The sequence below is a fragment of the Anas acuta genome, chromosome 20 (genome assembly GCF_963932015.1).
Source record: "Anas acuta chromosome 20, bAnaAcu1.1, whole genome shotgun sequence".
Classification (NCBI taxonomy): Eukaryota; Metazoa; Chordata; class Aves; order Anseriformes; family Anatidae; genus Anas; species Anas acuta.
Window position 1 is genome coordinate 8,893,775 of NC_088998.1, and position 27,557 is coordinate 8,921,331.

General features: G+C 46.0%; 2 protein-coding genes across 10 annotated transcripts in view; both read left to right on the forward strand.

Moving 5' to 3' along the window:
* The window catches only part of NOTCH1 (notch receptor 1), a 38,843-nt gene extending 32,688 nt beyond the window's left edge, over positions 1-6,155 (forward strand). For both annotated transcript variants that reach the window (XM_068656666.1, XM_068656667.1), the window contains exons 29-34: positions 242-332; positions 608-773; positions 1,524-1,819; positions 2,141-2,288; positions 2,391-2,488; positions 2,827-6,155. In XM_068656666.1, the coding sequence (XP_068512767.1) occupies positions 242-332; positions 608-773; positions 1,524-1,819; positions 2,141-2,288; positions 2,391-2,488; positions 2,827-4,302 (2,275 nt within the window). In that variant the 3' untranslated portion in view covers positions 4,303-6,155. The remainder of the gene's footprint in view (positions 1-241; positions 333-607; positions 774-1,523; positions 1,820-2,140; positions 2,289-2,390; positions 2,489-2,826) is intronic.
* Positions 6,156-10,357: 4,202 nt separating this feature from the next.
* The window catches only part of SEC16A (SEC16 homolog A, endoplasmic reticulum export factor), a 28,992-nt gene continuing 11,792 nt past the window's right edge, over positions 10,358-27,557 (forward strand). For 3 of the 8 annotated variants that reach the window (XM_068656603.1, XM_068656608.1, XM_068656607.1), the window contains exons 1-14: positions 10,358-10,515; positions 13,846-17,672; positions 18,194-18,339; positions 20,500-20,585; positions 21,428-21,563; positions 22,310-22,508; positions 23,283-23,460; positions 24,205-24,347; positions 25,132-25,193; positions 25,420-25,558; positions 25,794-26,036; positions 26,333-26,430; positions 27,117-27,198; positions 27,384-27,501. In XM_068656603.1, the coding sequence (XP_068512704.1) occupies positions 13,920-17,672; positions 18,194-18,339; positions 20,500-20,585; positions 21,428-21,563; positions 22,310-22,508; positions 23,283-23,460; positions 24,205-24,347; positions 25,132-25,193; positions 25,420-25,558; positions 25,794-26,036; positions 26,333-26,430; positions 27,117-27,198; positions 27,384-27,501 (5,383 nt within the window). In that variant the 5' untranslated portion in view covers positions 10,358-10,515; positions 13,846-13,919. Of the gene's footprint in view, positions 10,516-11,498; positions 12,355-12,991; positions 13,146-13,845; positions 17,673-18,193; positions 18,340-20,499; positions 20,586-21,427; positions 21,564-22,309; positions 22,509-23,282; positions 23,461-24,204; positions 24,348-25,131; positions 25,194-25,419; positions 25,559-25,793; positions 26,037-26,332; positions 26,431-27,116; positions 27,199-27,383; positions 27,502-27,557 lie in introns of those variants that run through there. The other 5 variants (XM_068656610.1, XM_068656611.1, XM_068656605.1 and 2 more) reach the window with 5 other exon arrangements.

The window sequence follows — 27,557 nt, forward strand, 5'->3', positions numbered from 1 at the left end:
TGCATCCTAGTTGGGAGGAGAAAAATCGGGTTTCGTGTTGTTCTGCATGGGGAAAACCACGTTCTAGTGCGGAGGAGGTTTTTAAATTATTCTTGATCCGTTTGCGCTTGGTAAAATATGAAAGGCGCCTTGAGGGGAACTTGCTGAAAATCTTCCTGTTGATCCTTCTGTGCATGTGTATAAATAAGCACAGCCCATCATGTATCAGGAGCTGAGTTTGTGCATGGTTTTATTTTTCAAGACCCCTCAAAAATGCTTCAGATGGCACACTGATGGATGACAACCAAAATGAGTGGGGTGATGAGGAGACCTTGGACACCAAGAAGTTCAGGGTAAGCTACCTGTGCAGGATTTCCTTGCTGTGCTGCAAGCAGTCACTCGCTCGGCTGTGGCACAGAGGGGCAGAACGCTGGAGAAGCAGCAGAACAGATTCCCCTTCAGGGCCCTGTCTGTGCTGCTCACCTCTTCCAAAAGCTGCTTTCCAAACCTGCTTGGATGGCAAACCCACCCTTTGTGGCTTGCAGAATTTTCTGTTGCAGCTCAGCTCCCCCCTCGTGTGTTTTTTGTGTGTTTCTCGTGGTGCTCATCCCCTTTTGTCCTCCCTCAGTTCGAGGAGCAGGCGATGCTGCCTGATTCAGACGATCAGACGGACCACAGGCAGTGGACCCAACAGCACCTGGACGCCGCCGACCTCCGCATATCCTCCATGGCACCTACTCCACCGCAGGGTGAAATCGATGCGGACTGCATGGACGTCAACGTGAGAGGTCCCGGTAAGGCGGATTCCTCGCCTCGGCTAATCCAAAATCCTCACCGACTGCCTGCAGATGGGCAGTCCCAGACAGAGCTGCCCAGCCCTGTTCCTAATGCTCCTGTCCCTGCCCTCTCAGCCCCGTGTCACAGTCACTGCTCACCGCTCTGTATCGCACGATTGCTGTTCTGCATGAGAGACACCCTGACAAATTTTGCTTTCCGTACGATCTCTTTATTCGATCACAGAGAGGGAAACTAGAGGATAGAGGAAAAGTGCCTATTAAATCCTCCAGCTTCCCTCCCTGCCACTCCGAGATTCCTCTCCTCCCACCAAACTGCACATTTAACAGTTTTCTTTTCAGGTTTTTAACTCTGTTAATAGTTACTAGACTTTTAAACGATTTCAAACATTTGGTCTTCCTCGCCTCTGTGAAACTGTCTTCTCAAATACTGAAAATATTTAAGGCTGCGCTGCAGGGCGCTAAAGTTTGCTTTGAGCAACCTCCCGTAGAAATTGCACCTTGCATGTTGCAGTGTGCAGGCTAGCAGATGAAACAGGAAAACCAGCGAGCGGTGAGATAACCACTAAGGAATTTCACATCCATATCAGAGGAAGGATATTCATGTTTGATGTGCAGAGCCAGTCAGGAACTCGGTCTTTACGCACCCATGAGAATAAGCATCTATTGCAGGCAGAACGTCTCGCTGAGCCGCCCGCATTACGGAAAGGTACAAAAAATAAATCCTTTTTTCCCCCCTGTGCTTTCCAGATGGCTTCACCCCCCTCATGATCGCCTCGTGCAGCGGAGGCGGGCTGGAGACTGGCAACAGCGAAGAGGAGGACGATGCCCCCGCCGTCATCTCCGACTTCATTTACCAAGGTGCCAGCCTGCACAATCAGACCGACCGCACGGGCGAGACCGCCCTGCACCTGGCCGCCCGCTACTCCCGCTCCGACGCTGCCAAGCGCCTGCTGGAAGCCAGCGCTGATGCAAACATCCAGGACAACATGGGCAGGACGCCTCTCCATGCAGCCGTCTCCGCCGATGCCCAAGGAGTCTTCCAGGTACCCTCACCCTTCACCTCCACCAGCGGGTTTCTGCTGAAAGTACTCGTGCTGCACATTGGGTCAGTCATGCCAAGATCTTATCCCAGTGTCACCAGTTTGCCCCAGCAAGGTGGTGGAAGTCTGGATAACCAGAGCCATCCTAATCCCATGAGACAGCGATCCGGGGCTGCCCTCCTGATGTGCAGCCAGGGTGGGGAGGGGATGGGAGGGACCTGCCCATGGGAAAAGGGGGTTTTTTGGGTTCTGAGCCGTGGGTGTCTCTGCTGTCTGTCCCGCCTGACGTTTGTGCTTCCCGTGCTTCGATCCTGGTCCCGGCAGATCCTCATTAGGAACAGGGCAACCGATCTGGACGCCCGCATGCACGATGGGACCACCCCTCTGATCCTGGCTGCTCGCCTGGCTGTGGAGGGCATGCTGGAGGATCTCATCAACTGCCACGCAGACGTCAACGCCGTGGATGATCTAGGTACTGCAGGCAAACGAAACACAGTCTCGAAGAAAAAGGGCTGTTTTCTGGTCCCCTTCCCTCTCGCTAACGCTCGGTGTGTTTCCTGGCCTTCCTCTGCAGGCAAATCAGCTCTGCACTGGGCAGCGGCCGTGAATAACATTGAGGCTGCAGTCGTCCTTCTGAAGAACGGAGCCAACAAGGACATGCAGAACAATAAGGTAGGGGGCTCACTGTGTTCTGCTGTGACTCAAGGAGTGGCATTCGGCTCGAGGAAGCAGTGCGGGATTTGGTGTTGGGTGATGCTGATGTGCAGTGCTTGGTAAGGGGTTTGATGTAGTGTTAGTGTGGCCATCTCCCTGCATGTTCTGGGACAATCGTGGGGCTCCTGGTCTGGTATCAGTACAAGGCTGTGGCTCAGCAGGATAAAAACGGGCAGCAGCAAAGCCTCAGCAGAGGAGGGGCAGTTACAGCCTCTGCACCCAGCCACATGGAGCTCAGGGAAGCGTTAGCCAGGAGAATCTGAACGCAAACCTAATCGTCTCTGCTGGGTTCCTAGGAGGAGACCCCGCTGTTCCTCGCGGCCAGAGAGGGGAGCTACGAAACGGCCAAAGTCCTCCTGGACCATTTTGCGAACCGCGACATCACGGACCACATGGACCGGCTGCCGCGGGACATCGCGCAGGAGCGCATGCACCACGACATCGTCAGGCTGCTGGATGAGTACAACCTGGTGCGGAGCCCGCCGCTGCACAACGGCCCCCTGGGGGCACCCACCCTGTCCCCGCCGCTCTGCTCCCCCAACAGCTACATCGGCAACCTGAAACCCGCCGTCCAGGGCAAGAAGGCCAGGAAGCCGAGTACCAAGGGCCTGAGCTGCAACGGCAAGGATGCCAAAGACCTGAAAGCCCGGAGGAAAAAATCGCAAGATGGAAAAGGCTGCCTGCTCGACAACTCCAGCGTGCTGTCCCCCGTGGACTCCCTGGAGTCACCCCACGGGTACCTGTCAGATGTCGCCTCTCCTCCGCTGATGACCTCTCCGTTTCAGCAGTCCCCCTCCATGCCTCTGAACCACCTGCCAGGCATGCCCGACGCCCACATGAGCATCAACCACCTCAACATGGCGGGGAAGCAGGATATGGCCATGGGAAACTCCAGCAGGATGGCCTTCGACTCAGTGCCGCCGCGCCTCTCGCACCTCCCCGTCTCCAGCCCCAGCACAGCCATGAGCAACGCCCCGATGAATTTCTCCGTCGGCGGAGCCGCCGGCCTGAACGGGCAGTGCGACTGGCTGAGCAGGCTGCAGACGGGCATGGTGCAGAACCAGTACAACCCCCTGCGGGGCAACATGCAGCCGGGGACGCACCAGCAGACGCAGAACCTGCAGCACGGCATGATGACCTCCCTGCACAACGGCTTGCCCACCACCAGCTTGTCGCAGATGATGAGCTACCAGGCCATGCCCAACACCCGGCTGGCCTCCCAGCCTCACCTGATGCAGAGCCAGCAGCTGCAGCAGCTCCAGCAGCAGCAGCTGCAGCAGCCCGGCATGCAGCCGCAGCAGCCCCCGCAGCAACCCGCGCAGCCGCCGCCGCCGCCGCAGCAGCAGCCGCAGCAGCATCACGGCGCCGGCTCCACCGCCAGCGGCCACATGGGCCAAAATTTCCTCGGTACCGAGCTGAGCCAGCCCGAGCTGCAGCCGGTGAGCGGCAGCACCATGGCGGTGCACACCATCCTGCCGCAGGATTCCCAGCTGCTGCCCACCTCCCTGCCGTCCTCCCTCGCGCAGCCCATGACCACCACGCAGTTCCTCACGCCGCCCTCCCAGCACAGTTATTCCTCCCCCTTGGACAACACCCCCAGCCACCAGCTCCAGGTGCCCGACCACCCCTTCCTAACGCCCTCTCCGGAGTCTCCGGACCAGTGGTCGAGCTCCTCTCCTCACTCCAACGTGTCCGACTGGTCCGAGGGCATCTCCAGCCCCCCGACCAGCATGCAGTCGCAGCTGGGACACATCCCCGAAGCCTTCAAGTGAGACGCCGGCTTTCAGAGACGCTGCGGCGCGGGGGGAGCTGGAGAGAAATCTTTTTTTTTTCTTAACAGGACGTTGGATGCTTTTATTAAAGGATCCTTTTTAAATATGTTTTTATACGAGAATAAAAAGACAAATTAATTCTTTTTTTTTTTTTTAGTATTTATTTATGTACTTTTTATTTTACATGAAAACACTGCCTTTTTATTTATATGTTCTATTGTTAAGAACTCAATGTGAGACACCAGTTGTGTTTCAAGAAATCAAGAAATTAGGTTTTTATAGGACATTCTCTTTTGATTGGGGGGTTCATTGTGCTGTTTTGAGAGAAAATGTTTATGTAAAGCTATAAGCAACCATTCGGGATTCTGAAATGCCATTAATTTATTTTTTTTTTTCTCTTTCAAGTCAGAAAGAGATGTAAAAAAGAAAAGAATTGACTAAAAATACCACTCCTTTTGGGGAAGAAAATTTAAGCACGGACAGATTTTTAAAATGTACTTTAAAATGTTTCCTTTGCTGTTATATCTGAGAGGACATTTTATGGTACCAGTCATGAATCTTTGTTTAAATTTCAGTATTATATAGTTGTATATTTGCCTTGGTAATAGAAATTTTTGTTCTCTCTCTTTTTATATATATATATAAAAATATATTTAAATGATTTTTATGATCTAAAAAAAAAAATAAAATAATCAGGATTATGGACCTGTAAGAACAGGATCTAGGCTTAAAAACAAAACAAACAAACAACCTTCCATAACACGAACACTGTTCCCCACCAAAAAGAAGAGTATCTGCCAAACTTTCTAAGACAGCAAACCCATAACTATGGAGTGTATACCAAACCCATAGCTGTGGAGTTTATACACAAAGGAGACTTAATTTTACTTTGAATATCTTTACTGTGTTTTTTTTTTTTCTTGTTGATGTTGTTGTGTTTGCATTTGAGGAACTGTTTAAGAAATAAATGCCAATATAAACTTGTAAACCGCATCCTTATTTTAAGGATGGCCTGCCTGTTTTAAAGAAGGCGTGTCGATTAATGCAGACAACCTGAGCGAGACTCCCAAGCATTACAGCGCTGCCACCACCCCGTGCTCGCCCGTGCCCCCAGCTCCCTGGCTGGGTTTTGGGCGAGGGGCACGGCCGGGTGTCGCGGGACGCCGGGCTGTCAAAGCAGGGGGCGAGGACAGCACAGCTGAGCCTGTGCTCTGAAACGTTAACATTTTGTTCTTGTTAGTCTGGAGTGATGCATCTTTTTTGATACTGATGTGCACTCGGTCTGTGTATCATGTAAAATATAGTATAAGCCTGTGGCAGATTTAATGTTTGTAAATATGTTTTTTTTTTAAAGAAAAGGTGGATTTTGTTTCAAAAATCTAAATGAGCAAGTCTTAAATATATCCTAAATATATCACCTTATAGAGGTGTTGGAATATCACTCGCTCGGGTGCGAAGGCAAGCAGACACCCTCCGACTAGACACGTGTATGGGACAGGCAAATAGAGTGCAGTTAATCCAGAAAACCTAAGAAATGGGTTCCTTTTCCTCCTTCCTTTTTATTAGAACGCCAAATAAAACGGATATTTCTCAAGGCACAAAGCTTTGTTGAGCACTCATCTTAGTAACATTTCAGACCACTGTTATTGTGACATCCCTAAAATGAGTGATAAAAACATCACGTGGTGTTGAATCTTCCTATGTTTTATAAACTAGAGTGTAGTTTAAGAAAAGATATCTTCTGTAATAAAGTTATCTACATGCAAAGTTGTAGTTTGCAAAAATGATGTATTTTTTTCTGGTTAACTGATTTGCAATAAATGGTGCTTCTCAGCATCTAGATTTTACTAAAACTGGAACTTAGTGTTTTTGTTACGAATCGACTGAAATCTGGGCTTGATACCCGCTGTCCTTCAGTACTGCAGGGCTGTCTCGGCACAAAGAACCGGCACTTTCCTGATGTTGTTCTCCAAGTTACAGCTCAGAGAGGGCCTTTGGTCAATGAAGCTTTCTCCTTATCTCGTGCCAGACTCTGGTGGATGTGTGAATTGTGGTGTGAGCAGGGCAGGAGGGGCTCTGCGAGGCGCTTGGTCCTTCGTGGTGCTGCTGCCGCCTCTGCCATTAGGTCAGGATCCCAAAGGGCTAACACTGAAAATGTTTCATGTATCTTCACGTGCGTGCCAAGCACTCTCTGTCACTTAAAATCATTGTCTCCTGATGGCTAGCAGCAGATTTTCAGGATAACTCTGCAGCTGATGGGAGAAGGGTAAAGCACGGCCACATGCCTTTAATTATTTGGGGTCTCTAGAAACACATCCCTCTAGGAGTGGTGATAAGAATTATGTATCGTGCTTCCTACTTCACACACAGCTGAGCATGTGGCTGAGCTCTCAAATGTGGTTGCTTGCACAGACACAGACTGGAGGCATCTGAAGACTCGGCTGAGGGGAAGCAGCACCAGAACACGAGTCCTGTGCTCAGTGCACAAAGCCCGTCACGCAGTAACGCTGAGCTTCCTGCACTCAGATCTTTAAGGCAATTAATTTCAATCCTTTCTCTTTCCTACATGGAGTCTGTATTCCAAATGCAACTGCAACATCCCCAAATACCCGGACATAAATAGCCGAGCCGCAGCCCTCCTCCCAAGGCAGATAAGCCCGGTACCCCTGGAATGCTGCTGGTATTTTCCACTCAGCAGCCGGGGAGGAAGCGGGCATGTGTGTACATGTACCGAATGCCCAGCCCCAGATGGATTCAGGGCCTTCAGACATTTGCTGTACAACAGGTCAGAAGTCCCAGCAGACCCCTTTTTGCCCTAATGTCCCCTGCCAGACTGCAGAAGCTACACCAGCTGCTGCAGCAACTGCTCGTGCCCCCAGCATCAATGCAGGCTTCAGTGAGCGTGGGTTTCTTTGCCAGTCCCGGGCACCCCACAGCATTTTACACACCATCCAGCACCAGTGAATTTTGGATTTAAGGGGCGTGATCTGGGATACACATCCCAGAGTTCGTGTCCTTAGCCATCAGCAAGCATGGCAGGCCTTGGGGTTGGCAGCGAGACCGGGGCCCATGAGGCATTAGTGAGACTTTCTCCTGCCCCTGCTCCTGTCTGCATGTAATGCTTGGGTCTCTCGTGGTCAAGACAGGAATTTGGCCTGGAACAGGCATGAAAAAGGGCTATGAAGATATGCAAAAAGTGGCACTGCGAGAGGCAGCTGAAAACGTGGCTCGTTTAAAGAAGTGAGGTCACTGCACAGCCTGTGGAATCCGTGAGGGTCCGTCAGGGGGATGGGATGGCACAAGGGAAGAGAAGGCTGAATGCAGCAAATTTTGCTGAAAGGGGCCAAAAGAAATGGTCTGCATTGGCACGTGAATATATACTAATAAATTGGCCACAAAATAATTCAAACTAGAAGTCAGAGAAGGCTTCCACAGTGAAAGTTTTTCTCCCCACACACTTAGGGCTTTCCCACAAACTCTTTATCCAGGAGGCTTTGCATTTCTCCAGCCCCCTCCAACCAACTCGTGCTGTCCGACCACAATCTCAAGCCCTTGTGTCGGTAAAGATGCCAGGAGCTGAATCCCAAGCCCTCACGTCAACAGAAGATGCCGAGAGATGAGTGGGTTGTGGTGTGCATGGTTGTTTTAGGATTCCAGGTGAAAAAGGCTGAGAAGCACTAAAATTATATCCCATGCCAAGGGAAGAGTTCAGAAGTGTTTGCATAAAACAAGATTAGAACCGAGCTATTCCAATGGTACGCATGTTGTTGCTATGAGGGTGCATCTGAACTATTTATTTACATGCTGGAGGGCTTTTTTTTTTTAAAAAAAAAAAAAAAATCTTTGTTTTCATTATTCCTGCTCAATTAGATGGGACATTTAGAAATTGCTACTCTGTATTGCTTTTACCTCCAGGCTATTGGTGTTTGCTCAGACAGTTGCTAACAGCTGCTCGAACCCTGATTGCTGAATTGTTACTGCAGCTCAAATCACCCCCTGAAGAATGCACAAAAGGAGCCAAATTCATCTAAGGTGTAGCCTCTCGAATTACACATCGGTTAATGTGGTTGGGGTAGCCTGAATAAGCACAGCAACTAAACCAGTAAGTAAATAAAACTCAGCTTGTCCGAGTTGGCTAACCTGATACAGATTACCAATACTCATAACAGAAACTCTCCTTTAGACATTGTTCCTGTTTCTAAACTCAGAAAAATCATTTTAATAGGAAGCTCCCTGGGGTGGTGCTGTGTTTACGGTTGCCTGCAAGCCGAAGGCCGAATTATCAGAACTTCATGGCAAAAGGTCGGTCTCGCTTCTGCTGTACCCCAAGGAAGATGACGAAGGGGGACAGAAAGGTGTATACTGCCCTCTTCCCTTCAACATACCTTTTTATTTGCAGCATGTCACTCAAGTCCAGAGCTGGCTGCATTTGCTGAAGCAAATAAGTTAGTTTTTACCTCTTTGTGGTAAAAAGGGATTAAATGCCTTCATGTGACAATTCTTCACAGTCACATATTTAACAGGAGAACAGCAAAGTCCGTCATTAGTACTGAATTGTGTGTCTGTAAGAGGGTTAGATAGGGTTACATTAGATATATAATGTAAATATCTAGCTATAGATACAGGTGTAAGCTGATGATGGTATTTACAGAATACGTATATATTTAAAAAGTCAATCAGGCTAATTAAAATTGTGGTCCTTCAGATGACACCTGTTGGGGGAGATATCAAGGGGACACCAGGGCTTTATCTGCAATTCATGCCTGTGTAGGGAAATTGTATTTGACAAGCTGGTTTATAAGAATGTTCCTACAAAAGAGGGAGATGAAAGGCACTTTAAAAATCACAGCGCTGCCTCTGGTTCCCACACCAGCATCAAAGTGCTGCTTCCCCTGCCTGGACTGAGCTTTGAGGATATTACCCTGCTTTAATGATCAAGCGTGCAGAAACAGCTCCTGCACTGATAATGACCCTTGATTAAGATGTTTGTTTAGGTCATTTGTATTTTCCCCTCCAGGGCCTGTTGTTCGGCGTGGAGTGCGACAATATGGGCAGAGCGACCACTGCTTGTGTACAAACTCTGCTAAATGAGAGGCCGGTCTCACACGTGAACAATGCCACCCCAAAAACGCTTTGTGTTCCCATGGAACAGGCCCTCAGAGCCGCACCGCAACACAAAGGAGAGTCGAGTAAAATCTCTAGGCTTGCACATAGCCGTTTGATATTATGCTCCCGTCTTATCTGAAATAAAAGAACACTGAATATGCTTTAGAAAAGTGCTTTTTTAAGTCTTTTATTTAATGCAGCACAGAGGTGGCTACGTGCACAGGGCTGGACTTTGGGATCTGTGACACCACCGAGTTTGGACGCTTGTCCACCCATGCACCCACACAATTAACATCCCTCTGCATAATTAAGCAGCCTTCACAGATTAAATCCACTTTATCCGTGAAGCCGGGACCTCGAGGAGGTGAAGGAGGGAGGCGTTTTCTTGAATTGCCTCTTTCTCCCCCAAAACAGCTTCGGGTGCTTCAGCAGGCCGCGGGGCGGGGGGCAGCGTGAGGAAACCCTGTGCAGAGCCGGAGCTGTGTGGGGAAGGAGGGAGGGAAGGAGGAGGGCCAGGAGGAAGGGAAAAAGGGAAGCCAGGAGGGAAGAAGGCCACAAGAGGAGGCCCGACCGCAGCCCTTTATCCCGCCCTGGCGGCCGCCTTCAGCACCGCACCTCCTGAGGGGGGATCACAGCAAATCCCAGCCCACAGGGGCCGGGCTCAGCTCGGACTTCACGAGGGAGAAGGGAGGAGACCCCCGCGGCCAAAACCGGGCGGAACGGGGCTTGAGGGCGACAAAAACCCTTCGCACCGCCCGGCCGCGCTGCGAGCCGCCGGAGCCGGGATTCGAACCCGCGACCTCCCGGCCCGCAGCCGCGTTGCGCTTGCGCCGAGCCACGGCGCGGCGGGGAGGGGCGGGGCGGGGCGGGGCGGGGCTTAGCGGAGCCGCTCCCGCCCTCATCACCCGGCGCGTGCGCGCCCCGCCCCGCCCCGTGCCAACCGCTTCGGCGTCACCGCGCGTGCGCGGCGGGACACGTCAGCACCGGCGGCGGAAGCGGGGGGCCGGATGTGCCAAGATGGCGGCCGGGGGGGCCGCGGCCGCGCTGAGGGGGGGCGGAGGCGCCCGGCGCTGAGGGGGCTCCGGTGGCGGAGGCGGTTGGCGGCAGGTACACGGGGAGGCCGCTGAGGGGGGGTTTAAAAGGAGCACGGGGCCGGGAGAGGGGTTTGTGCCCGCCCGGGTCCCGCTGGAGGCGGTCGTTACCGGGTGCCGGTCTGTGGCGAGGCGCTTCTCGTCAGGCTGAGGCGGGTTTTAGTTTCCCTACAGCCCAATTGCCGAGGGCTGAGCGCTCCCGGGGCGGCGGCTGGCGCTGACTCGGTGGCCCGGGCCCTAAAAGGCTGGGGTAGGAGCGAGGGGCTCGGGGAGGTGCTGGCTTTGTGGGTTTCTGCCGGCTTCAAGTCGTGTTTTCGGTGTTTTTTGGCTCTTCTCGCAGCACTGCGTTATCACCTGTAGGGCCCGCTTATCGGAAAGCTGGCAGGGAGCAGGCAGCACTGCTGAAGGTACAAAACACCCCCAGCCCCTCCACCTGCCTGCTGTGTGCGGCTGCCTGCGGTGGGAAAAATAAACCCATGGCCCAAATGCTGGTTTTGTACAAGCTGCGTATCCCAGCTGTCCGTGTCTGTGGCACTGCAGTGCTTTGTTCTGTTTATTCCTTTCTTTTTGTTAGGGATATCTGAGTGTATTTGTTGTTTGGTATAGACACTTGTGTGCACAATCATTTGTATACGATCATGTGTACACATACAAACATGTATAGACAAACTTAAGAATTAATGTTAGCACTCTAACCTGCATACTTCTTCTTGTTTAAAAGTAACTTATTTGGTGTAAATACATGGAGATGGTATTAAACAAATTTCCCCCAATTATTCCTTCATGTAGGTAAGTTCTCACAGAGGAGTTAAAGCCCATCGTGACCACAGAGCCTGTCAGGTGGGGCTTATTGCTGGCCCTGTCCCGAGGGCAGCTCTCCTTGTTTTTTTCCTTTTTGGCCAAAATTTTCTTGACGTGGTTGGAAGTACCGTCTGCAGTCATTGTTTGTAGTGACTGATGTCTGGCAGGCTGCTCTGTATTACCCGTTAATAAACCTTTGGGAAGTTAAGAATTTCCAAACCAGATAAGGCAAAGAGTTGGATTGTTCTTCAGTTATGTAATTATTACTCATTTACACAAATTAGCCTTTCTGCTAATACTGGAGGCAGGGAGGGTCAGTGTCTAGGAGCTGATATCTCCTGTTTCAACTACCTGACATGGGCACGTTCATTTTATTTGGACTAAATTCTTCAAATCCTGCATACTTCTAGTACAGTGTGCAACCTGTTAATATTAACTTCTGTAAGGAGTCTGATGCCCTCGTATTGAACCTCTGTAACGTGATGTTAGAGGTCTCGTTATAGGAGTTGCAAGGCAGCACTCAAACACAGAACTTCACGCTGACTCTAATTAGCTAATTACTAGCCCAGGCTATTATGAGAGTGGGGCCAACATCAAATGTGGAAGTGGGTATTTAAGTTACAAAACAGCTGGCCTTTGTGCTCAATGGCTTCACATAATTCTTGTATTAATAACCGAACTGTTTGGTAAATATTGACCTTCTGTTCAGCGAGGTTAGTGCTTTCCAGGAGGGAACCATCTCTGCAGGTGATTTTATTACCTTTTATTTTTCTTCCCAATTTGCAACATGTTGTATAAAGGCGCTAGTTTATTTAGAGGGAGGGGAGAGGAGTTTTTCAGTTAAGCTGACACACAGAACATGACGAACAATAAATGGGGGTGTCCAGCACAGCTTTAGAGATGTCCCTGGGGTTTCCTAAGCGTGTGGAAACTGAGGGAGGTGACTGCAGGGTTTCTTGGTGTCATCGTGGTTGGCAGTAATCGTGCACAGCTGGAAAAACTTCGCCTTGGTGTCAGTACAGGAGAAATGATTGCACAGCACTAAAACTCCTCTGTAAGTATTCCTTGAGATGAATTCAACAGGCAGCTGTGGTTTAAAAAAAATAAATACAAATGTAAGTAATGCATGAAAAAAAGCTTCCTGTTCAGTGCTTTTCTGTTGAAATCTGCTTCTGGTCCCATTTCCCATTTTAATAAATAAAAAAGGTTTAATGAGTTTATGAAGTCTAAGCTTAAGAATTGATGCAGTCAATCAAGGCTATGAAATATATAAACACGGAGGAGAAATTGAGAGACCCAATCCCTGCTGACTGATCTTTCTGGTGCCCTGAAAGAGGGGCCTCAATAACACATCAGGCTGCTGGGCTCTCAGTGATGAGCAGAAGAGGTTAAGCAGTACTGATTTGGAAAAAATCTACATAGACTGAGCTGAGTGTACTGGCCAGAATGCTTTTACAGGAGTTTTTTCTTTGTAAATCTTCATGGAATGCACACAGTTATGCAGTGTTTACTCAGTCTTTTTCTTAAACCTGAAACCAGAAGTTTCTTGCATTTAAACTGCTCTGTAGCTATGAAAATTTTGGCTTGACTAGGAAAAGTGATTTATTACTGTTAGTGGCAAGTTGCTGAATCTTTGAAATAAGAAAATAAACACAAGAATTGCACAGCTTTTGCCTGTCTCCTGTAAACAGAATTGTACCTGGCATGAAATAGCTGTGATGGGCAGCCTGTGTGATGCAGACCAAGTTCGTTACATACAATTAGAAACCGCGTGTTACTAAAGCCTTGCTGAGCTGGACAAGTAGCGAAGAACTCATTTTGTCAGGTGCCCTCCTCCTCAGATTGGTAAGGGATGATGAAAAATACACGTTTCTAGTTACTGAACTTCATGGGCACTGAATTCCCGACCGGTGCTGTTTGGAGTTCTTGGTGGCAGAGCAGTCTCAGAATAAATAACACTCCTGCCCTGAACGATATTTTCTTACCCAAGTGCATTCTGTTCAGGGCAATAACATCCGATGAGTACTTGGAGTGCTTCTCACTTTACCTGTAGAATGGTCCGTTCACATTAAGTGACAGAGCTGCAGAAGTATTGTCTCTAACAACATTTTCTCAATGTTTCTTAACTAAACTGAGCTTGCCAAAGCGATTGCAGATGCTGTTGGAGAGCAGCTGTTGCTGTGTTTGCCTCTATGATGTGTACTTCTGCTTCAAACAGATTTGGGGAAATGTAACAGGAGAATCCCACTGGTGCTGTTATGAGACTCTGAGACTTTAAATTTTGTACAGGCCCAAACTGTGTTTCAGTCCCTCTTGGAGCTATTTGTTAAAGGATGTGCACTGTTACCCCTCAGCCTTAAGCTTCATTAACACTGTGCTTGCATTCAGAAATACAATGTTAAGCGTGAATTTCTCCTAGGTTCTGGAGAACATCTTTTATTCCAAGTTTTTTGGGTAATTTTGTTTCTAAAATAACAGTTGCAAAAGTGCTTGCTACATGTGTTGCAAGAAAACAAACTGACTCATCGTCTTTTTGCCTTAACAGGGTGGAAGAAGGAATCTGTTGAGGCATCCAGTGCTAGCTTTTCATCTGGCATCTGACCCTGCTGGAAGGCCATCATGCAGCAGCCTCCACAGACTGTTCCAGCGGGAGCAGCAGCTCCACCTCCTGCAGGCCTTGCCCGGAACGTTTACTGGAGAAACACCTCGCTGAGTAAACGAGCAAATGCAGCAGCTGCCCCGGTGCAGCCTGTGACAGACCCTTTTGCCTTTGGCAGACAAACTCCCCAGGGTTCCCCCTTAGATAATCCATCCAAGGGCAATGCGTTGGTTATGCCAAGTTCTTCCCCAGCGGCGTTTCCCCAGCCAGCTGTTCTGCATCCTTCACCCTCACACGCAGGGGACAATCCTCATGGACTGCACACGTCTTTGTCAGCTCCTGTTCCCCAACCAGGAATAAACACCAGTACCTTTTCTAACGTTCCAGTTCCTTCACCGTCCCCAGGATACGTTATAAATAGCACTACAGAAATGCATCCCAATGCAGAGCTGGGACTCCACGGCTCTGCGGTACCTTTGCATTATAATACAGGAACAGCACTTGAAAATTCTTTCGGTGTGCATCCTGGAATGGTGTCTATGTCAAACAGACCTGGAGGCAGGCAAGATGCTAGCAGAGATCCGAGCGATGTTCCTTCGGGACCCGCTGCAGCAGCAGTCTTCCCTCCACCTCCTCAGCAGCCCGTGTCTCAGTGGAGACCTGGCCAAGGTAACCTGCAGTCTCCAGTTCGAAATTTTGTGCCCCATCCTGAGCCGTCTTCTCAGCCTGACATTCACAACATTTCTCAGTCTTCGGTCAGCCCTCCTCATCCTCCCCCACAGACGAATTTGCAGCATGCTCCTGTACATCAAGGTGTTCCACAAAATCCCATGCAAGCGCCTTTATCCGTTGGTGGTGAAAAGAATGGGAAAAATTTCTCTGCAAACCATGGTCATCACATGAACAGCATCCAGCCTGGCAATGTGTTTCGGCAGAACGCAGAAATGACTAATGCTTGGTTAAATCAAACTTACCAGGACCAGTTTTACCCACAGCCACCCTTGCAAGACTCCAATTTTGTCATTCCCACAGCTCAGGAAAACAACCCCAAAAAACAATCTCCGGGTGTGGCTGAAACATCAAATAGGCCCGTTCCCACAGACCGAGATTCGGGAACCATCTCCATGTTTTTCAAAGGGGATGAGGCAGAGAATGAAGAAATACTTTCATCTGAAAAAAATTACATGGTTGAGAAAACCGAGTTTGCTTCTCAGCCAAATTCGTCGCCCCTGTATCACCAGCCCATGCAGCCTCAGTGGGCTGCAACGAATGTTCTGGCGCAGGTCGGTGCAGGTTCGGCCAACGAGGTGGTACAAAAAGGAATGGATGTGCAGTATTTCCCTAAAATTATCAGCCAGCAGGAGGCACAGGCTGCCAAGCACGCGATGTTTATCGGTGATGACAAAGCGTGCGCAGGTGATGCAGCCGGTAACGGTGGGTCACAGTACGAAAACGTGGAGAACCTGGAGTGCATTCAGAATCAGGAAGTGCTGCCAAGCGAGCCGCACAACGTGAACGCTTCATCCCCTCCTGCTCACCCTGATCTGTACAGATACGGAGCCCTGCCGGGGCAGATGCTTCCAAAGAACGCTGTTGTGAGCCATGCTGAAGGAGGACCAAATTTGGAGGCACCTGATTCATTACCTCATCCCGTCCGGCCCGATAGCGTATCTTCAAACTATAGCAACATTAGCCATAGGAGTGCTTCGAGCTCAGCGAGACCTCCCGAGCAAGTCGGTACGTTTATTCAGCAAGAAAGTGGGAAGCCTGATGAAGAATCCTCTGCTCGCTTCTTCAAACAGATCGACTCTTCTCCTCTGGGAGGTGATTCAGGCGAGGTAAACCTGAGCAAGAGCTACCATAGTAACCTCTCCCAGCCTCCAACTCCAAGCCCTCCCAAGCCTACAGGAGTGTTTCAGACGAGCGCAAACAGTTCTTTTGAACCTGTGAGGTCCCATGGAGTTGGCATAAAACCTGCAGAAATTGACCAGGCAAAGATGGTGGTCGAGTTAAGAGAGAACCACTCAAACCAAAAGAACACCAAGAAGAATACAGCTGTGCCAGCTGCGTCACCAGGCAATCTCGAACAGCCACCAGATAATCTGGAAACTATTTTTATGCCTCAGGTATACCCGCTGCCTCTCGCAGTTACTGGTGAAGCTGGAAACATGTTGCACTCTGGAGCTGTTACAGAAAACATGCAGTCGTTGTCTGAGCGAAGGTCTTCAACGAGAGCTCAGGGAGCAATTAAGAAGTGTGACAGCCCAGCAACAACTCTGTGGGCTCATAATGAATTACCTAATTTTGGGGGAAATGTTCTTCTAGCTCCTGCTGCTCCTGCGGTGTATGTACCTGCCAAACAAACTGTGGAAGTCATTCAGCCACCAGAAGAAGGCCTGCCTAATCAACAGCCAAATAAACCAGGGAATATTGCTGTGCAGCCTTCCCAAGATGGAAATATATCTTCTGAAAATCTTGAGAATCCTCCCAAAATGGGAGAAGAGGAGGCACTTCAGTCTCAGGCAAGTTCTGGTTATGCAAGTTTGTTGTCTTCTCCACCTACGGAGTCTTTGCAAAATCAGCCTATCCTGATTGCTCAGCCTAATCAAAGCTATAACTTGGCTCAGCCAATTAATTTTTCTATTTCTCTATCTAATCAGCTAAGCAGCAATGAAAATCAGCCAATGAAGGATGCCGGGGTTGGGGACAAGCCTTCGATGGGCCCCCAGACTTCACATACTGGTGGGATCATCTCGGGGGAAAATGCACCGCTGCCTGTGATGCAAGTTGGATCTCTGTTAGTTAATGCACCTCCAAATACTAATCTGTTAAAACATAATTTATTGCAAAGCCCTGTTAATTCCTCTGATACTGCCTCTAATCAGCCTGCAAACTTGCTCATGAAAACACCGCTTAATTTAGCTCCTGAAGGGCAAAAGAATGTTAATTTTGAAGGTTTTGTTCCTGAATTTGCTAGCAAACCGGGAGCTAATTCATCCATCTCACCTGGGATTAATCTTCCCAGTGGAAGTGTGCTGCTGCCACCTGTTAATTCCGTAGTACAAGCTAATAGTTCTGCAAATCGCTCAAATAACAAAGAAGAAGCTGCTGGAGTGCTTGACTTTACAGTGCCACGGACATTGGAGAAAAGCAGTGCGAGTAACGCTGTGCAAGCGCACAGTCAGTCGCTTTCTGGTCCCACGTATCCTCCGCAGTCAGTCGGTGCTGGCCAGGTGGGTCCTGAGGTGCATGACAACCAACATTTCTATCAACAGGTAACAAAAGATGTACAGCCTCAGGCTGTGCCAGACAGAGCTGGGCAGGGAGCGTTGCCCCAAATGCAGGCAGCTCAGATGCAGCAACCGGCATCTTCCGGGCACTCCTCGGCTCCTTCCAACTACCTGGCTGCTGCAGGGACTGGCGCCACGCAGGCAGCTCAGCAGTGCGAGAACCAGGAGCTGGGGAACCAAGAGACCAGTTCATCGCAGCTGGCGAGGTACGACCAGGCGAGCCCTGAGAAGCAGCCTGTGCCTGGGCAGCTGTCGGGTGCACAGACTTCCACAGCTCCTCCTACCAGCACTGGCCAGCCGGTCGTGCCAAGTGCACAGCAAGACCCACAGCGTCCGCCCCCGCCTCAGACTCCTCAGGATGCCTTTGGTCCACCACAGAACCCCTACTACTACTACAGACATCCTTATGATGCTTACCAGCCTCCATATCCCCCACCGTACCCTCCTGCGGATCCCAGAGCAGCATCTCATCTTTATTACATGGTAGGATACGTTTTTGTTTTCCCCTTCCTTCCACACTCAGCATGTATCAATAGTTTTCATTTTTGAATTACAACTTTTAATAGTTGTGTTACGATCAACATTCAGTATGGCGTTCATATTAAGGATTTAACTACAGGGAAAATCTAAATTGCAGTAATAAAATTTACATAATAGAGATCTAAAAATCTTAAAATAGTTAATACTAATTCCAGTTGGCACAGATGTCAGCTGATAACTATTTATTTGTTTGGGAAAAGTTGGCATTTCTGTTTTCACCTGCTGCCTGACTGATTGGCAGTTTAGCAGAATGGCCATCGTAGTGGTTGAAGTAGTCTAGAAGTAGTTTCTAGAAGTAATATTAATAGGCCTTGCCACAAGGTGTACCAAAAAATGTCCTATAGACTGTTGATTTTAATTTCTTCAGGTATCACGGTTGTGGTGTTTGTGGTGGTTTGTTTGTTTTAAATATTTGTTCTTGAACTTGGGCAGCCTCATACCTTACGTGTCAACCTCTTTTCTAGGAGGACAGCTATGGGCAGTACGACCCACGGTACAGACACTACGATAGCAGCAGCGCTGCTTATATGGAGCCCGGGAGCTATCGTTACCCTGAGCCCGAACGTCCCAGTTCCAGAGCCAGCCACTGCTCTGACAGGCCTTCTTCTAGGTATGCAGCTCCTAAACTGAGTGACGATCTGGTACATCCAAGAGCAGTGAGTGCAGTTACACCTGTTCAAGTTTTACAGCATAAGCTGCAGTGAGGAAGTTCAAAAACTCATTGTGTGCTGCCATAGGAACGTACGGTATCAAATGCCGTGCCTGAAAAGGATACCGACACGGTTCCAGCAGTCTGCTCTGCTGCTACAGCTCGTTTTGCCTTTCATTCAGCTCTGTAGGTGGCTGTTAGCTTCTCTGCGTGGCAGAAAGGCACTGCAACAGACTTGATGCTCTTTTGCATGCGTGCCGTGGAAGTACCGTGTAGGCCATGGGTTTGTTAATCAATTGCTTATTTTCTTGGTAGCACTTACACAGCAGCCCCCTAGTTCTGTTAATAAACGGCACTTTTGCACCTTGGTGTGGGGATTTGCTTTGCAAGCATAGCAGCCTGTGTGGCTCACTGATGTACAGCATTTCATTTTTTTGGAAAAGAGCAGATGAATCCAGTGAAAACTGCTGGGGTTGTGTCAGGTTAATTTATCTGACAGGTCAAGCCAGGACAGGAGTTTCACTCATGGAGTAGTCTTCAACTTAAAAACAAAATTCTGCTTACTGCCTTTATAAGATTATAGGAAGCTTTGGCATTGAGGAGTACAAAACGATAAGCATATCCGTTTGTGATAACTTCTGTCGTCTTAAGTGACTCTGAGTGCTTTGTGAGATCTGCTAAGGAGATAACGTCTAGTAGCTCTAAGAAAGCACTCCTTCTGATGCATGCTCTTTTTTACATAGTGTTTGGAAGAGCTTAAAATTCCTACGAGGGCTTTGGGCAGATCAAAGCCTGTTGTGGGTTGCTCTGTCAGTGTTGATGTGTGATGTGACTGCAGTTGGATGCAGGCTGTAGTACGGTACTGCAGGGCAGCACAGACTGAGTGGCAAGGCACCCAAAGGTAGTGCTCCTGAAACATTCTCACAATGTACCAGTGATGCACTGATTTCTGTAAATAATTGATGACAAGAATTCTTAAATTCTGTTTGGGGAGGGGGAGGGAATACCATCTTTCTGAGGGGGACCGAGAAGGTTGGTTAGGTGGATAAACTTGATCCGATAAGATCAAAACTCCTCCTGCAGAGCTAAGTGCTGTGTTAGCAAGGCTCCCACACGTTTTTCCAGTGCCGTGTCACCTGACTGGCTTGGCCACTGCAGGGTTTGCACTATCACTTCTATGAATAGTGCTTTGGGGAGGAGCGTGGAGTTCCCATCACTCCACACCATTGATAAAATGCTTTCCCTTCTGTGCATGTGTGTGTAGGTATACATAGGAGTGTTTGTGAATGCATGCACACGAGTGTTTATACCTACACGTATGGTTTTATATACAGACATCAACATATGAATGTGTAGATAAGTATGTATATAAGTGTACGTGCATACATGTACACACACTACAATTTTATGTTCTTATCTAATATTCTTCTAGCTTTGTTTCATCAATTTTGGGTAGTGTCCCCAGAATGGCATATAACAGAGCTCCAAGTAGAACAAGAAAATGATAGTATTGAGTTCTTTGATGGCCAGGCAGCCAAACAATAGCATAGTGCATTTTGGTTTTGTTTCTCTTCTGACTTGTGTGTTATGCTGGTGACAGATGCTGCAATGGCAGCCCCAGAGACTTCAGTTTGGAAGCCTTCTGGTTGGAATTACCTACAAGAGCACTAGTGCACGTCCTGACTTGTTTTTGTGACTTTGTCTCCAGACCGTAGTCCTCTTTTTGTCTCCATAAGATGTATAAGAAAACACTTCTAAAGTTGAGGGAGCAGTTATTTCATTATTTAGGTTGCAGATCTCTCTGTTGAGACAGTTCATTCTAATTATAGCAGTAGTTTTTGTGATTAATTGCCCATAAGTAACTGATCTCATGACCAGAGCAGCTCACAAAAGCCACTGAGGTATTGTAGTGTCAGTTTGTTATGGCACAGAACAGCTTAGTAATATATAGCTTTGTAAACATCTAATTATACAATTATGATTATTTGGTTTCCTGTAAATGCATTAGTTTAAATATGAAACTCTACTAACCAATTGTGGCATGTAGTTCTTCATATCTCTTGCTGACTTTTGGAGAGATTGAAGGAGGGACAGTAACTTCTTGTGTCTGTGTACTTCCAGGCAGGGGTATCCTGAAGATTATTATGCAAAAACTGGATGGACTGATTATTATTCAGGCTATTACCCAAATGCATATGACTATGGAGGTAAGGTGTCAAAGTATTCTCTGAATTTTTCTGTAGCAAATTGCAGATCTCCTTTTCCCCATAAATTTTGCTCCAATTTTAAAATTGGAGAATTACTGTGTTTTTCCTGTAATTAAATATATGTGTGTATATATATCCTTCCTACAACCAGTGAGAATAAAGTTACACTTGCTAGAAATTGATCTTTGGACCTACTTTAGTAGTTCTTAATACCATGCTATCCTTCATATATTTCTTTTATTCAGCAGAAGTAGTAAATAGAAAATAAATAAAAGTCTTTGCTCACTCCCAGACTTCTCTTTGCCATTTAATGTATAAAAATGTACCATGGTATGTCCACAGAATGGTTTTCTTTGGTGTTTTGTAAACCTGTCACTTGCTGGCTTGTATCCTTGGTGTGTAACCTGCAGGTGGAGTTCTAAAGTAAAATTTAGGTGGGGTGTAAACAGAAATTGGCTAATGACTAGAATGTGTTGTTGTCTGTAATTATCTGAATGCTCACAGAGACATAATGGTGTTAGTAGTCTAAAGGCAATTGCTTAGATAGTGCCCAGCAGGATTTTAAGCAAATCTGTCTGTATCCTGAAGCATGTAGCATGGAGTTCTGAAAACTGATGGCAAAGATTGTGCTACTATTGAATTATTTTCATGCTACGATTAAGTTTGAAAGTTGTTAGAAAGGTCTATCTGATCTTGGTCTTCTGAACAGTATCTAGCTAACTATAGTCATGTTTTTATTTTTCTGGGCTGCTGACCAAATCATCAGGCAATTAAAGAGAAAGGAGAGAAAAGTTATAGGTAATAACTTCCAGTATCTAAACCATTATTTTTATTTTCCAAAGATCCAAGTCGTTGGGAACGTTACTCGTCAGCATATGACCCCAGATACAGAGATCCTAGAAGTTATGATCAGAGGTATTGGTATGATGCTGAACACAACCCTTACCAGAAGAGAGACGCATATCCATATGGCAGCAGGTTTGTCCATTCAGTCCTTGCTCTTTCCATATCTAGGGCAGGGTGGGACTTAGGTGCTGTGTCCAGAGAACCACTGTGAATGAAGGCAGGCAGTCTGGCATTGCTTTCTGCTGGACTAAGGCCCTCATATTCAAATGTGTCATCAGGAAACTAGATAATGGCAGTAAGTGCTAAGGCAAGGAAATGGAAATACTGCTTTATTTGTTAAAGATCTGCCCCAAAGCCTTAAAAATTTGTGCACTGTTGTGATAGTTGTATGGGCATCAGAATTGTGGGGCATCATGCAGTTTCATAAACAAAATCCTCTCAATACTGTACTGCAGGAACACAGTTGCATCCTGTGACAGACTATTAAAATGCAGTATTACACTTTTAATAGGTACATTTGCTAGTTTGTTCTTTTGCTTGAACACAGGGAAATGAGGAACAACAGATTTACTTCCATGTAACTCTTAAGAAAAGGATTCAAGGCAAATATGACACGTTTTCAGATTAACGTTGTTTAGGTTTTGTTTTTTTGTTCTAAACAACCTTGGGGCATGATGTTAATCTTCATCTTGAATATTCTGGATGAAGTTCTTGAAGTACCAGTTTGTTTACTGTAATAAAAAACGAAATCTAGTTAACGATCTAGAAGCCCTTCTGAAGTTAGGTACAGTTCCCTTCCGAAGAGGCAGGCAGTGGAGTCGCTTTCCTTTAGATACAGTTGACTGTTTATTTTTGTTTGGTGTGCTTTTGTTCTTCAGACATGACCGATACGAAGATCATTGGAGATATGATCCTCGTTTTACTGGAAGCTTTGATGATGAAGCAGAGCCTCACAGAGATCCTTATGGTGATGAATTTGACAGACGCAGCGTTCACAGTGAGCATTCTGCTCATAGTCTCCGTAGCTCCCACAGTGTTCACAGTCACCGGAGCAGTTTTAGCTCTCGCTCTCAGCAAGTAAGCTTCAAATGGTCACATCAAGTATTCTCATACAGTTAAGCTGGGCCTTTCTCTTAGGCATGGATGAAAAGTTAGAAATAGGCAAATATTTCAGTTTTTAGCTTGGGAAAAATGTGTTTTGAAAACCTGTATTCTGTAAGTTAAGGCTGTTCTGTAATGTAGTTTCAAATTTAGCATTTATCACAGTTATCAGTAGAACTTTAACCAAAATCAGCACTCAGCTGTGTCAGTTGCCACACATGCAGAAATGAAAAAAATACTGAATCCAGATGGTTGTGAGAACTTTGCCTTTACTGTGCTTGGCTGGAGTTGATGTCTGGCTTTCGGCGTTGTCATTTTTCTGATCACAAGCATGGGATCTGTTAAAAGACTAACTCAGTGTTTGTATGATGGCATCTTGACTTTACAAGCAAAAAACCAACCTAGCTGATTACTTACCTATTTATGCCATAATTACAAATATCTGAAAAACACGAGTAATATTCAGGTGATTGTTGTGGTGGTGAGAGAACTGAACATGGGTGTGAACAAATCAAATAGTAGTAAAAGCATTGAGGGGAGACCACTGAGAGATCATCTTCTGCAGGCTATTGTACCAGGTGATTTGCAGGGCAGCGTTTTCAAGTTTAGTAAACCTGGTTTAAGAACCATTGGAAGAACTGAAACAGCTGATGGTGGGGGGGGTGCTTGCTGTCTTGTCATGCCTGCAGTATTGCTTGCTTTGTGTAACTTCACGCTCTCTGCTGACGACTACTAATATGATCTATTTAGAGCCAGCTGTATAGAAGTAACCATGATCTAACGGCTAATGCCTATGAAAGTACTGCACAGGCAGTGTCGCTGCATGCAGATTATACGTATGGTGGATATGCTCCTAACTTTGGTGGACAACAGCCTTTTACAGATTATGGCTACCCGACTGAAACTGGATGGTCAACTGTAGAACAAGGTATTGGCACCATCGGGGAAGGAGAAGGGAAGGGACTGTGCTTGTGAGGTTGTTTATTGGTGGTAATTCTGTTAATGTTTTGTAGTGCATGAGATCACTTTTGTGTATTTGTTAAGCCCGTTAATAGGAAAGCACTCCTATTTACAGTATGTATACATGAACAAAGTTCTTCCCTGTTCAGCAAAAGGATAGCTTCTTGCTTGCTGAAACATGGGTATTTCACAGAACGGCAGTAGCCAGATGGTGATTGCCATTAAATATTGCCTACTTGCATTTGTAAACACTTTTTTAGATACATTTTTGAATTGCATTGTGTATGCTTCTGGGGGAATGATTAAAACTTAACTTAAACTTCAGATTTATCCACATTTTTTTACCTTTTCCATGAGAAAACATGGTTCATCTGGAAAAGGTTTTCTAGAGTTTCTTGAAGTCATTAGCTCTTTGAAGATGTCGTATGTTTATATTGAGACGTCTAAGACAAACAAGTAAATCCTCTGTATTAAAGCAATAAGTGGATTTTAGAGTTCTTTAGTCTAATTTTGTTCTTTGTGGCAAATCTTCAGAAGATCTCTGAGAATTTAATGGAACTGATTAGTTGTTGCTTACGAAGTTTAGCCAAATTGTATTTCTTTTTTTTCTCCACTAGTACTGCAGGATTGTTGAATTAAATAAATACATCAGCATGTCTATTTTGTTGCAAGTCAGGTCACTTTATCTTATTTTCTTTTCTCCCTACTTCAGCACCTTTAAGGCCCTCAACGCCTGAGAAATTTTCAGTGCCTCATCTGTGTGCTAGGTTTGGTCCTGGGGGATTCTTAATAAAAGTGCTGCCAAACCTGCCTTCAGAAGGACAGCCAGCTCTGGTTGAAATACACAGTATGGAGGTAAAGTTCATAAGCAAAAAGGAGGGTGGAGGAGTACAGGCCTTTCTTTCGGAAGGGGAGTAGGGGACTTAGGTCTGTAGCTTCCTGTGTTTCTTTAATACATCAGTGTATGTAATCTTTGTATATTTATCTATTGTGGTTTGCTCTGTAGCTGTAAGTGAAGTGGTAACTTAGCAATTCCTTTTCAATGAGAGATGACATAGGCATGGTTAGATCATCCAGCTCCTTATAATTATGTTTGGGTAAAATCCTTACTTTCTAGAAGTGCTGGAGTTTTTTGTTTGTTACTAATGTAATACTGTTCCTAGAGAGATCATAGCCCTGCAGAGAATGTACAAGGACAAAGAACAGCTTGTTATCTTGATTGACTGGGGATTAAATATCGTGTGCATATTTTTATTCTTCCTATGCCTCTACAAAGAACTGCAGCACTCCAGTGATGTAAAATGTGTGTAAGGACTGATTTACGTGATGAGAGTAGGATTCATTGGTAAAATATCAGTAGAAGGAAGTAGAATTGCATGCAAACACTAGAATGGCAGCAAGAAAATTATTGAGGAGATACGAGGAATATTTTTGTATTTTGCTACAGATTGTCCCCCCCCCCAGTCAAGAAGCAGGTCTTGTAATTTATTATCCTCATGCAGGTTGCAAGCCACCATATATATTTCAAGAGCAATAGCTGTGATTATAATATAGATATGTTCGGGTTTGGTTTTTTATTCTTAAAACCAAAAAAATTGTAGTTATAAAAAATTCTGATGGTTTATGTTTGTGTCTTTAGACTATGATGCAGCACTCTCCAGAGCAAGAAGAGATGAGAGCATTTCCTGGTCCTCTTGCTAAGTATGTTCTAACTGATTTTTTTGAAAAATCACACTTTTGTATTTCATTTCTTCATCAAAGTTTTTATTGTCCTGCAATTGTAGATTACAGAATTTAAACTAAAATATTTGTTGTTTTTTACTTGTATAAATGGTAGGGTGAGCTTTAAATTTGTTCCTCATGCTAGTCACAATAATGATCTGAATATTTTATATTTGCCTCATTAAATGCTTTTTTCTTCTTCCAGGGATGACACCCATAAAGTGGACGTTATTAATTTTGCACAAAATAAATCTACACAGTGCTTCAAGAATGAAAATTTAATTGACAAAGAATCTGCAAGTCTGCTTTGGGACTTCATTGTTCTGTTGTGCAGGCAGAATGGGGTATGTTTCACTGCTTGACCTTTTGTCCTTCCTAAAATCTTTTATACAGAAACTGGTATCTCTGTAGAAGTAATATGTGTATAGTGACTTACCTGTAGTGAACAGTTAATAGGTTGATGGAGCAGGTAATCTGGTCACTTGTGCTCAGAGGTGCTGATAGTTAAATCTTGTTGAAAACAACGTGAAGGCAATGTTGAAATAACAGTTTTTTTTTTTTCCCTACTGCATATTATAGACTGTTGTGGGAACAGACTTGGCTGAACTTTTGCTCCGAGATCATAAAACAGTATGGCTTCCTGGAAAGTCCCCTAATGAAGCAAATTTGATCGATTTCACTAATGAGGCTTTGGAACAAGTAGAAGAGGAATCTGGTGAAGCTCAGCTCTCGTTTCTTACTGATAGTCTTATAACCACGATTGACACTCTTGAGAAAGAGACAGAGAGGTTCAGAGAGTTGCTGCTTTATGGCCGTAAGAAGGTGAATGCTTATATTCAAATACTGTCTTATTTACTTTATTTACTTATTTTTCAAATATCTGAAAGCTCTAAGCATCAGTGAAAATCATTCTTGCTATTTGCAGTGTGTATATTTCATAAAACTGTGCTGCACTGATGGAGAAATGCTGTGTCCTACAGTTTATAAAATAAAGCAATTATATTTCTTGTGTTAGCACATGACCGAAACACTTTAAGTCAAAATGCTACTGTAAAAAGTCGCTCTTACTGACTAGTATGTTAAGCTAACAGAGGAAACTAATTTCTGTACTAATTTAGGATGCTTTGGAATCGGCCATGAAGCATGGCTTATGGGGTCATGCTCTGCTACTTGCCAGCAAGATGGACAGCAGAACGCATGCAAGAGTTATGACCAGGTACAATTTTGCTTGTTATTGATTAATATGAAATGGTCTGCCTGTTCTGCTAAAGAGTAGTCTGGTGCTTCAGACATCTTAATGTCAAAATCATGGTATCTTTAATAGCTCATGCAGTAATTACACTTTAATTTTACGTCTGTGTTCAGTTGATTCATGTAAGCCATTGCTTTTTATTCTGAGGTCTCCAGGCCATAAGGTTAAACTTGAGAAGTTATTCTATGCACTCCTTCCATTTAAAGGATATTTTAACCACAGTAATCCATGGGCTAGTTTGACAGGCGCTGTTAGTCAGGCTTTGTGTGGAGGGAGAAAACGGGATGGCACAAAAAAACAACTGTCAACTTCTGTTGATGTGTTCATGCATGCTTTGTCTATAGACAGATAAACTTTCTGCCTCCTGAGCTTGTGAAATCAGGTACTAAGTCTAGTCATCTGGCATGGGGAGAATCATGAGGTTTTTCCTAGCTTGGATTGGTATAAGTCAAAGTGGCAGATGCAGGTAATTAATAATGCTTTGCTTTTGGATATTACCCAGTGGGGGCAGTTGCTTATTCGATGTAATATTTTCAAGCAGCGCTTCCTTGTCTTAAAGTAAGCAAGATTAACTGTGGCTGAGTGTTCAAATACATTTTAACTGCTTACCCAATGTTTGTTGTTTGGTTTTCTGTATAATGTCTCTGTAGATTTGCCAACAGTCTCCCGATTAATGACCCTCTGCAGACTGTTTACCAGCTCATGTCTGGAAGGATGCCAGCTGCATCCACGGTAAGATTGCAGTGTGAGCTGCAGTTGAGTCTTAACGGGGTACTGCAGTGAGTAGCGTAGTTCATAACAGTAATCTTTCCACGTGCTCTTCCTAGACAAATAAGTTTTGTCCTTTTTTGGGTTTAAACACTTAACCATGCAGAGCTTCGGTCACTGATTTGACTAATGAATTCTTCTAATTTTAGTGCTGTGGAGATGAGAAATGGGGAGACTGGAGGCCTCATCTAGCAATGGTGTTATCCAACTTGGCAAACAATGTGGACTTGGAATCCAGGACTATTGCAACCATGGGAGACACTCTTGGTAACTCCTGGGGGATGAACTGGTGATGATTGAAGGAAAAGCTTTCTGAAAAAAAA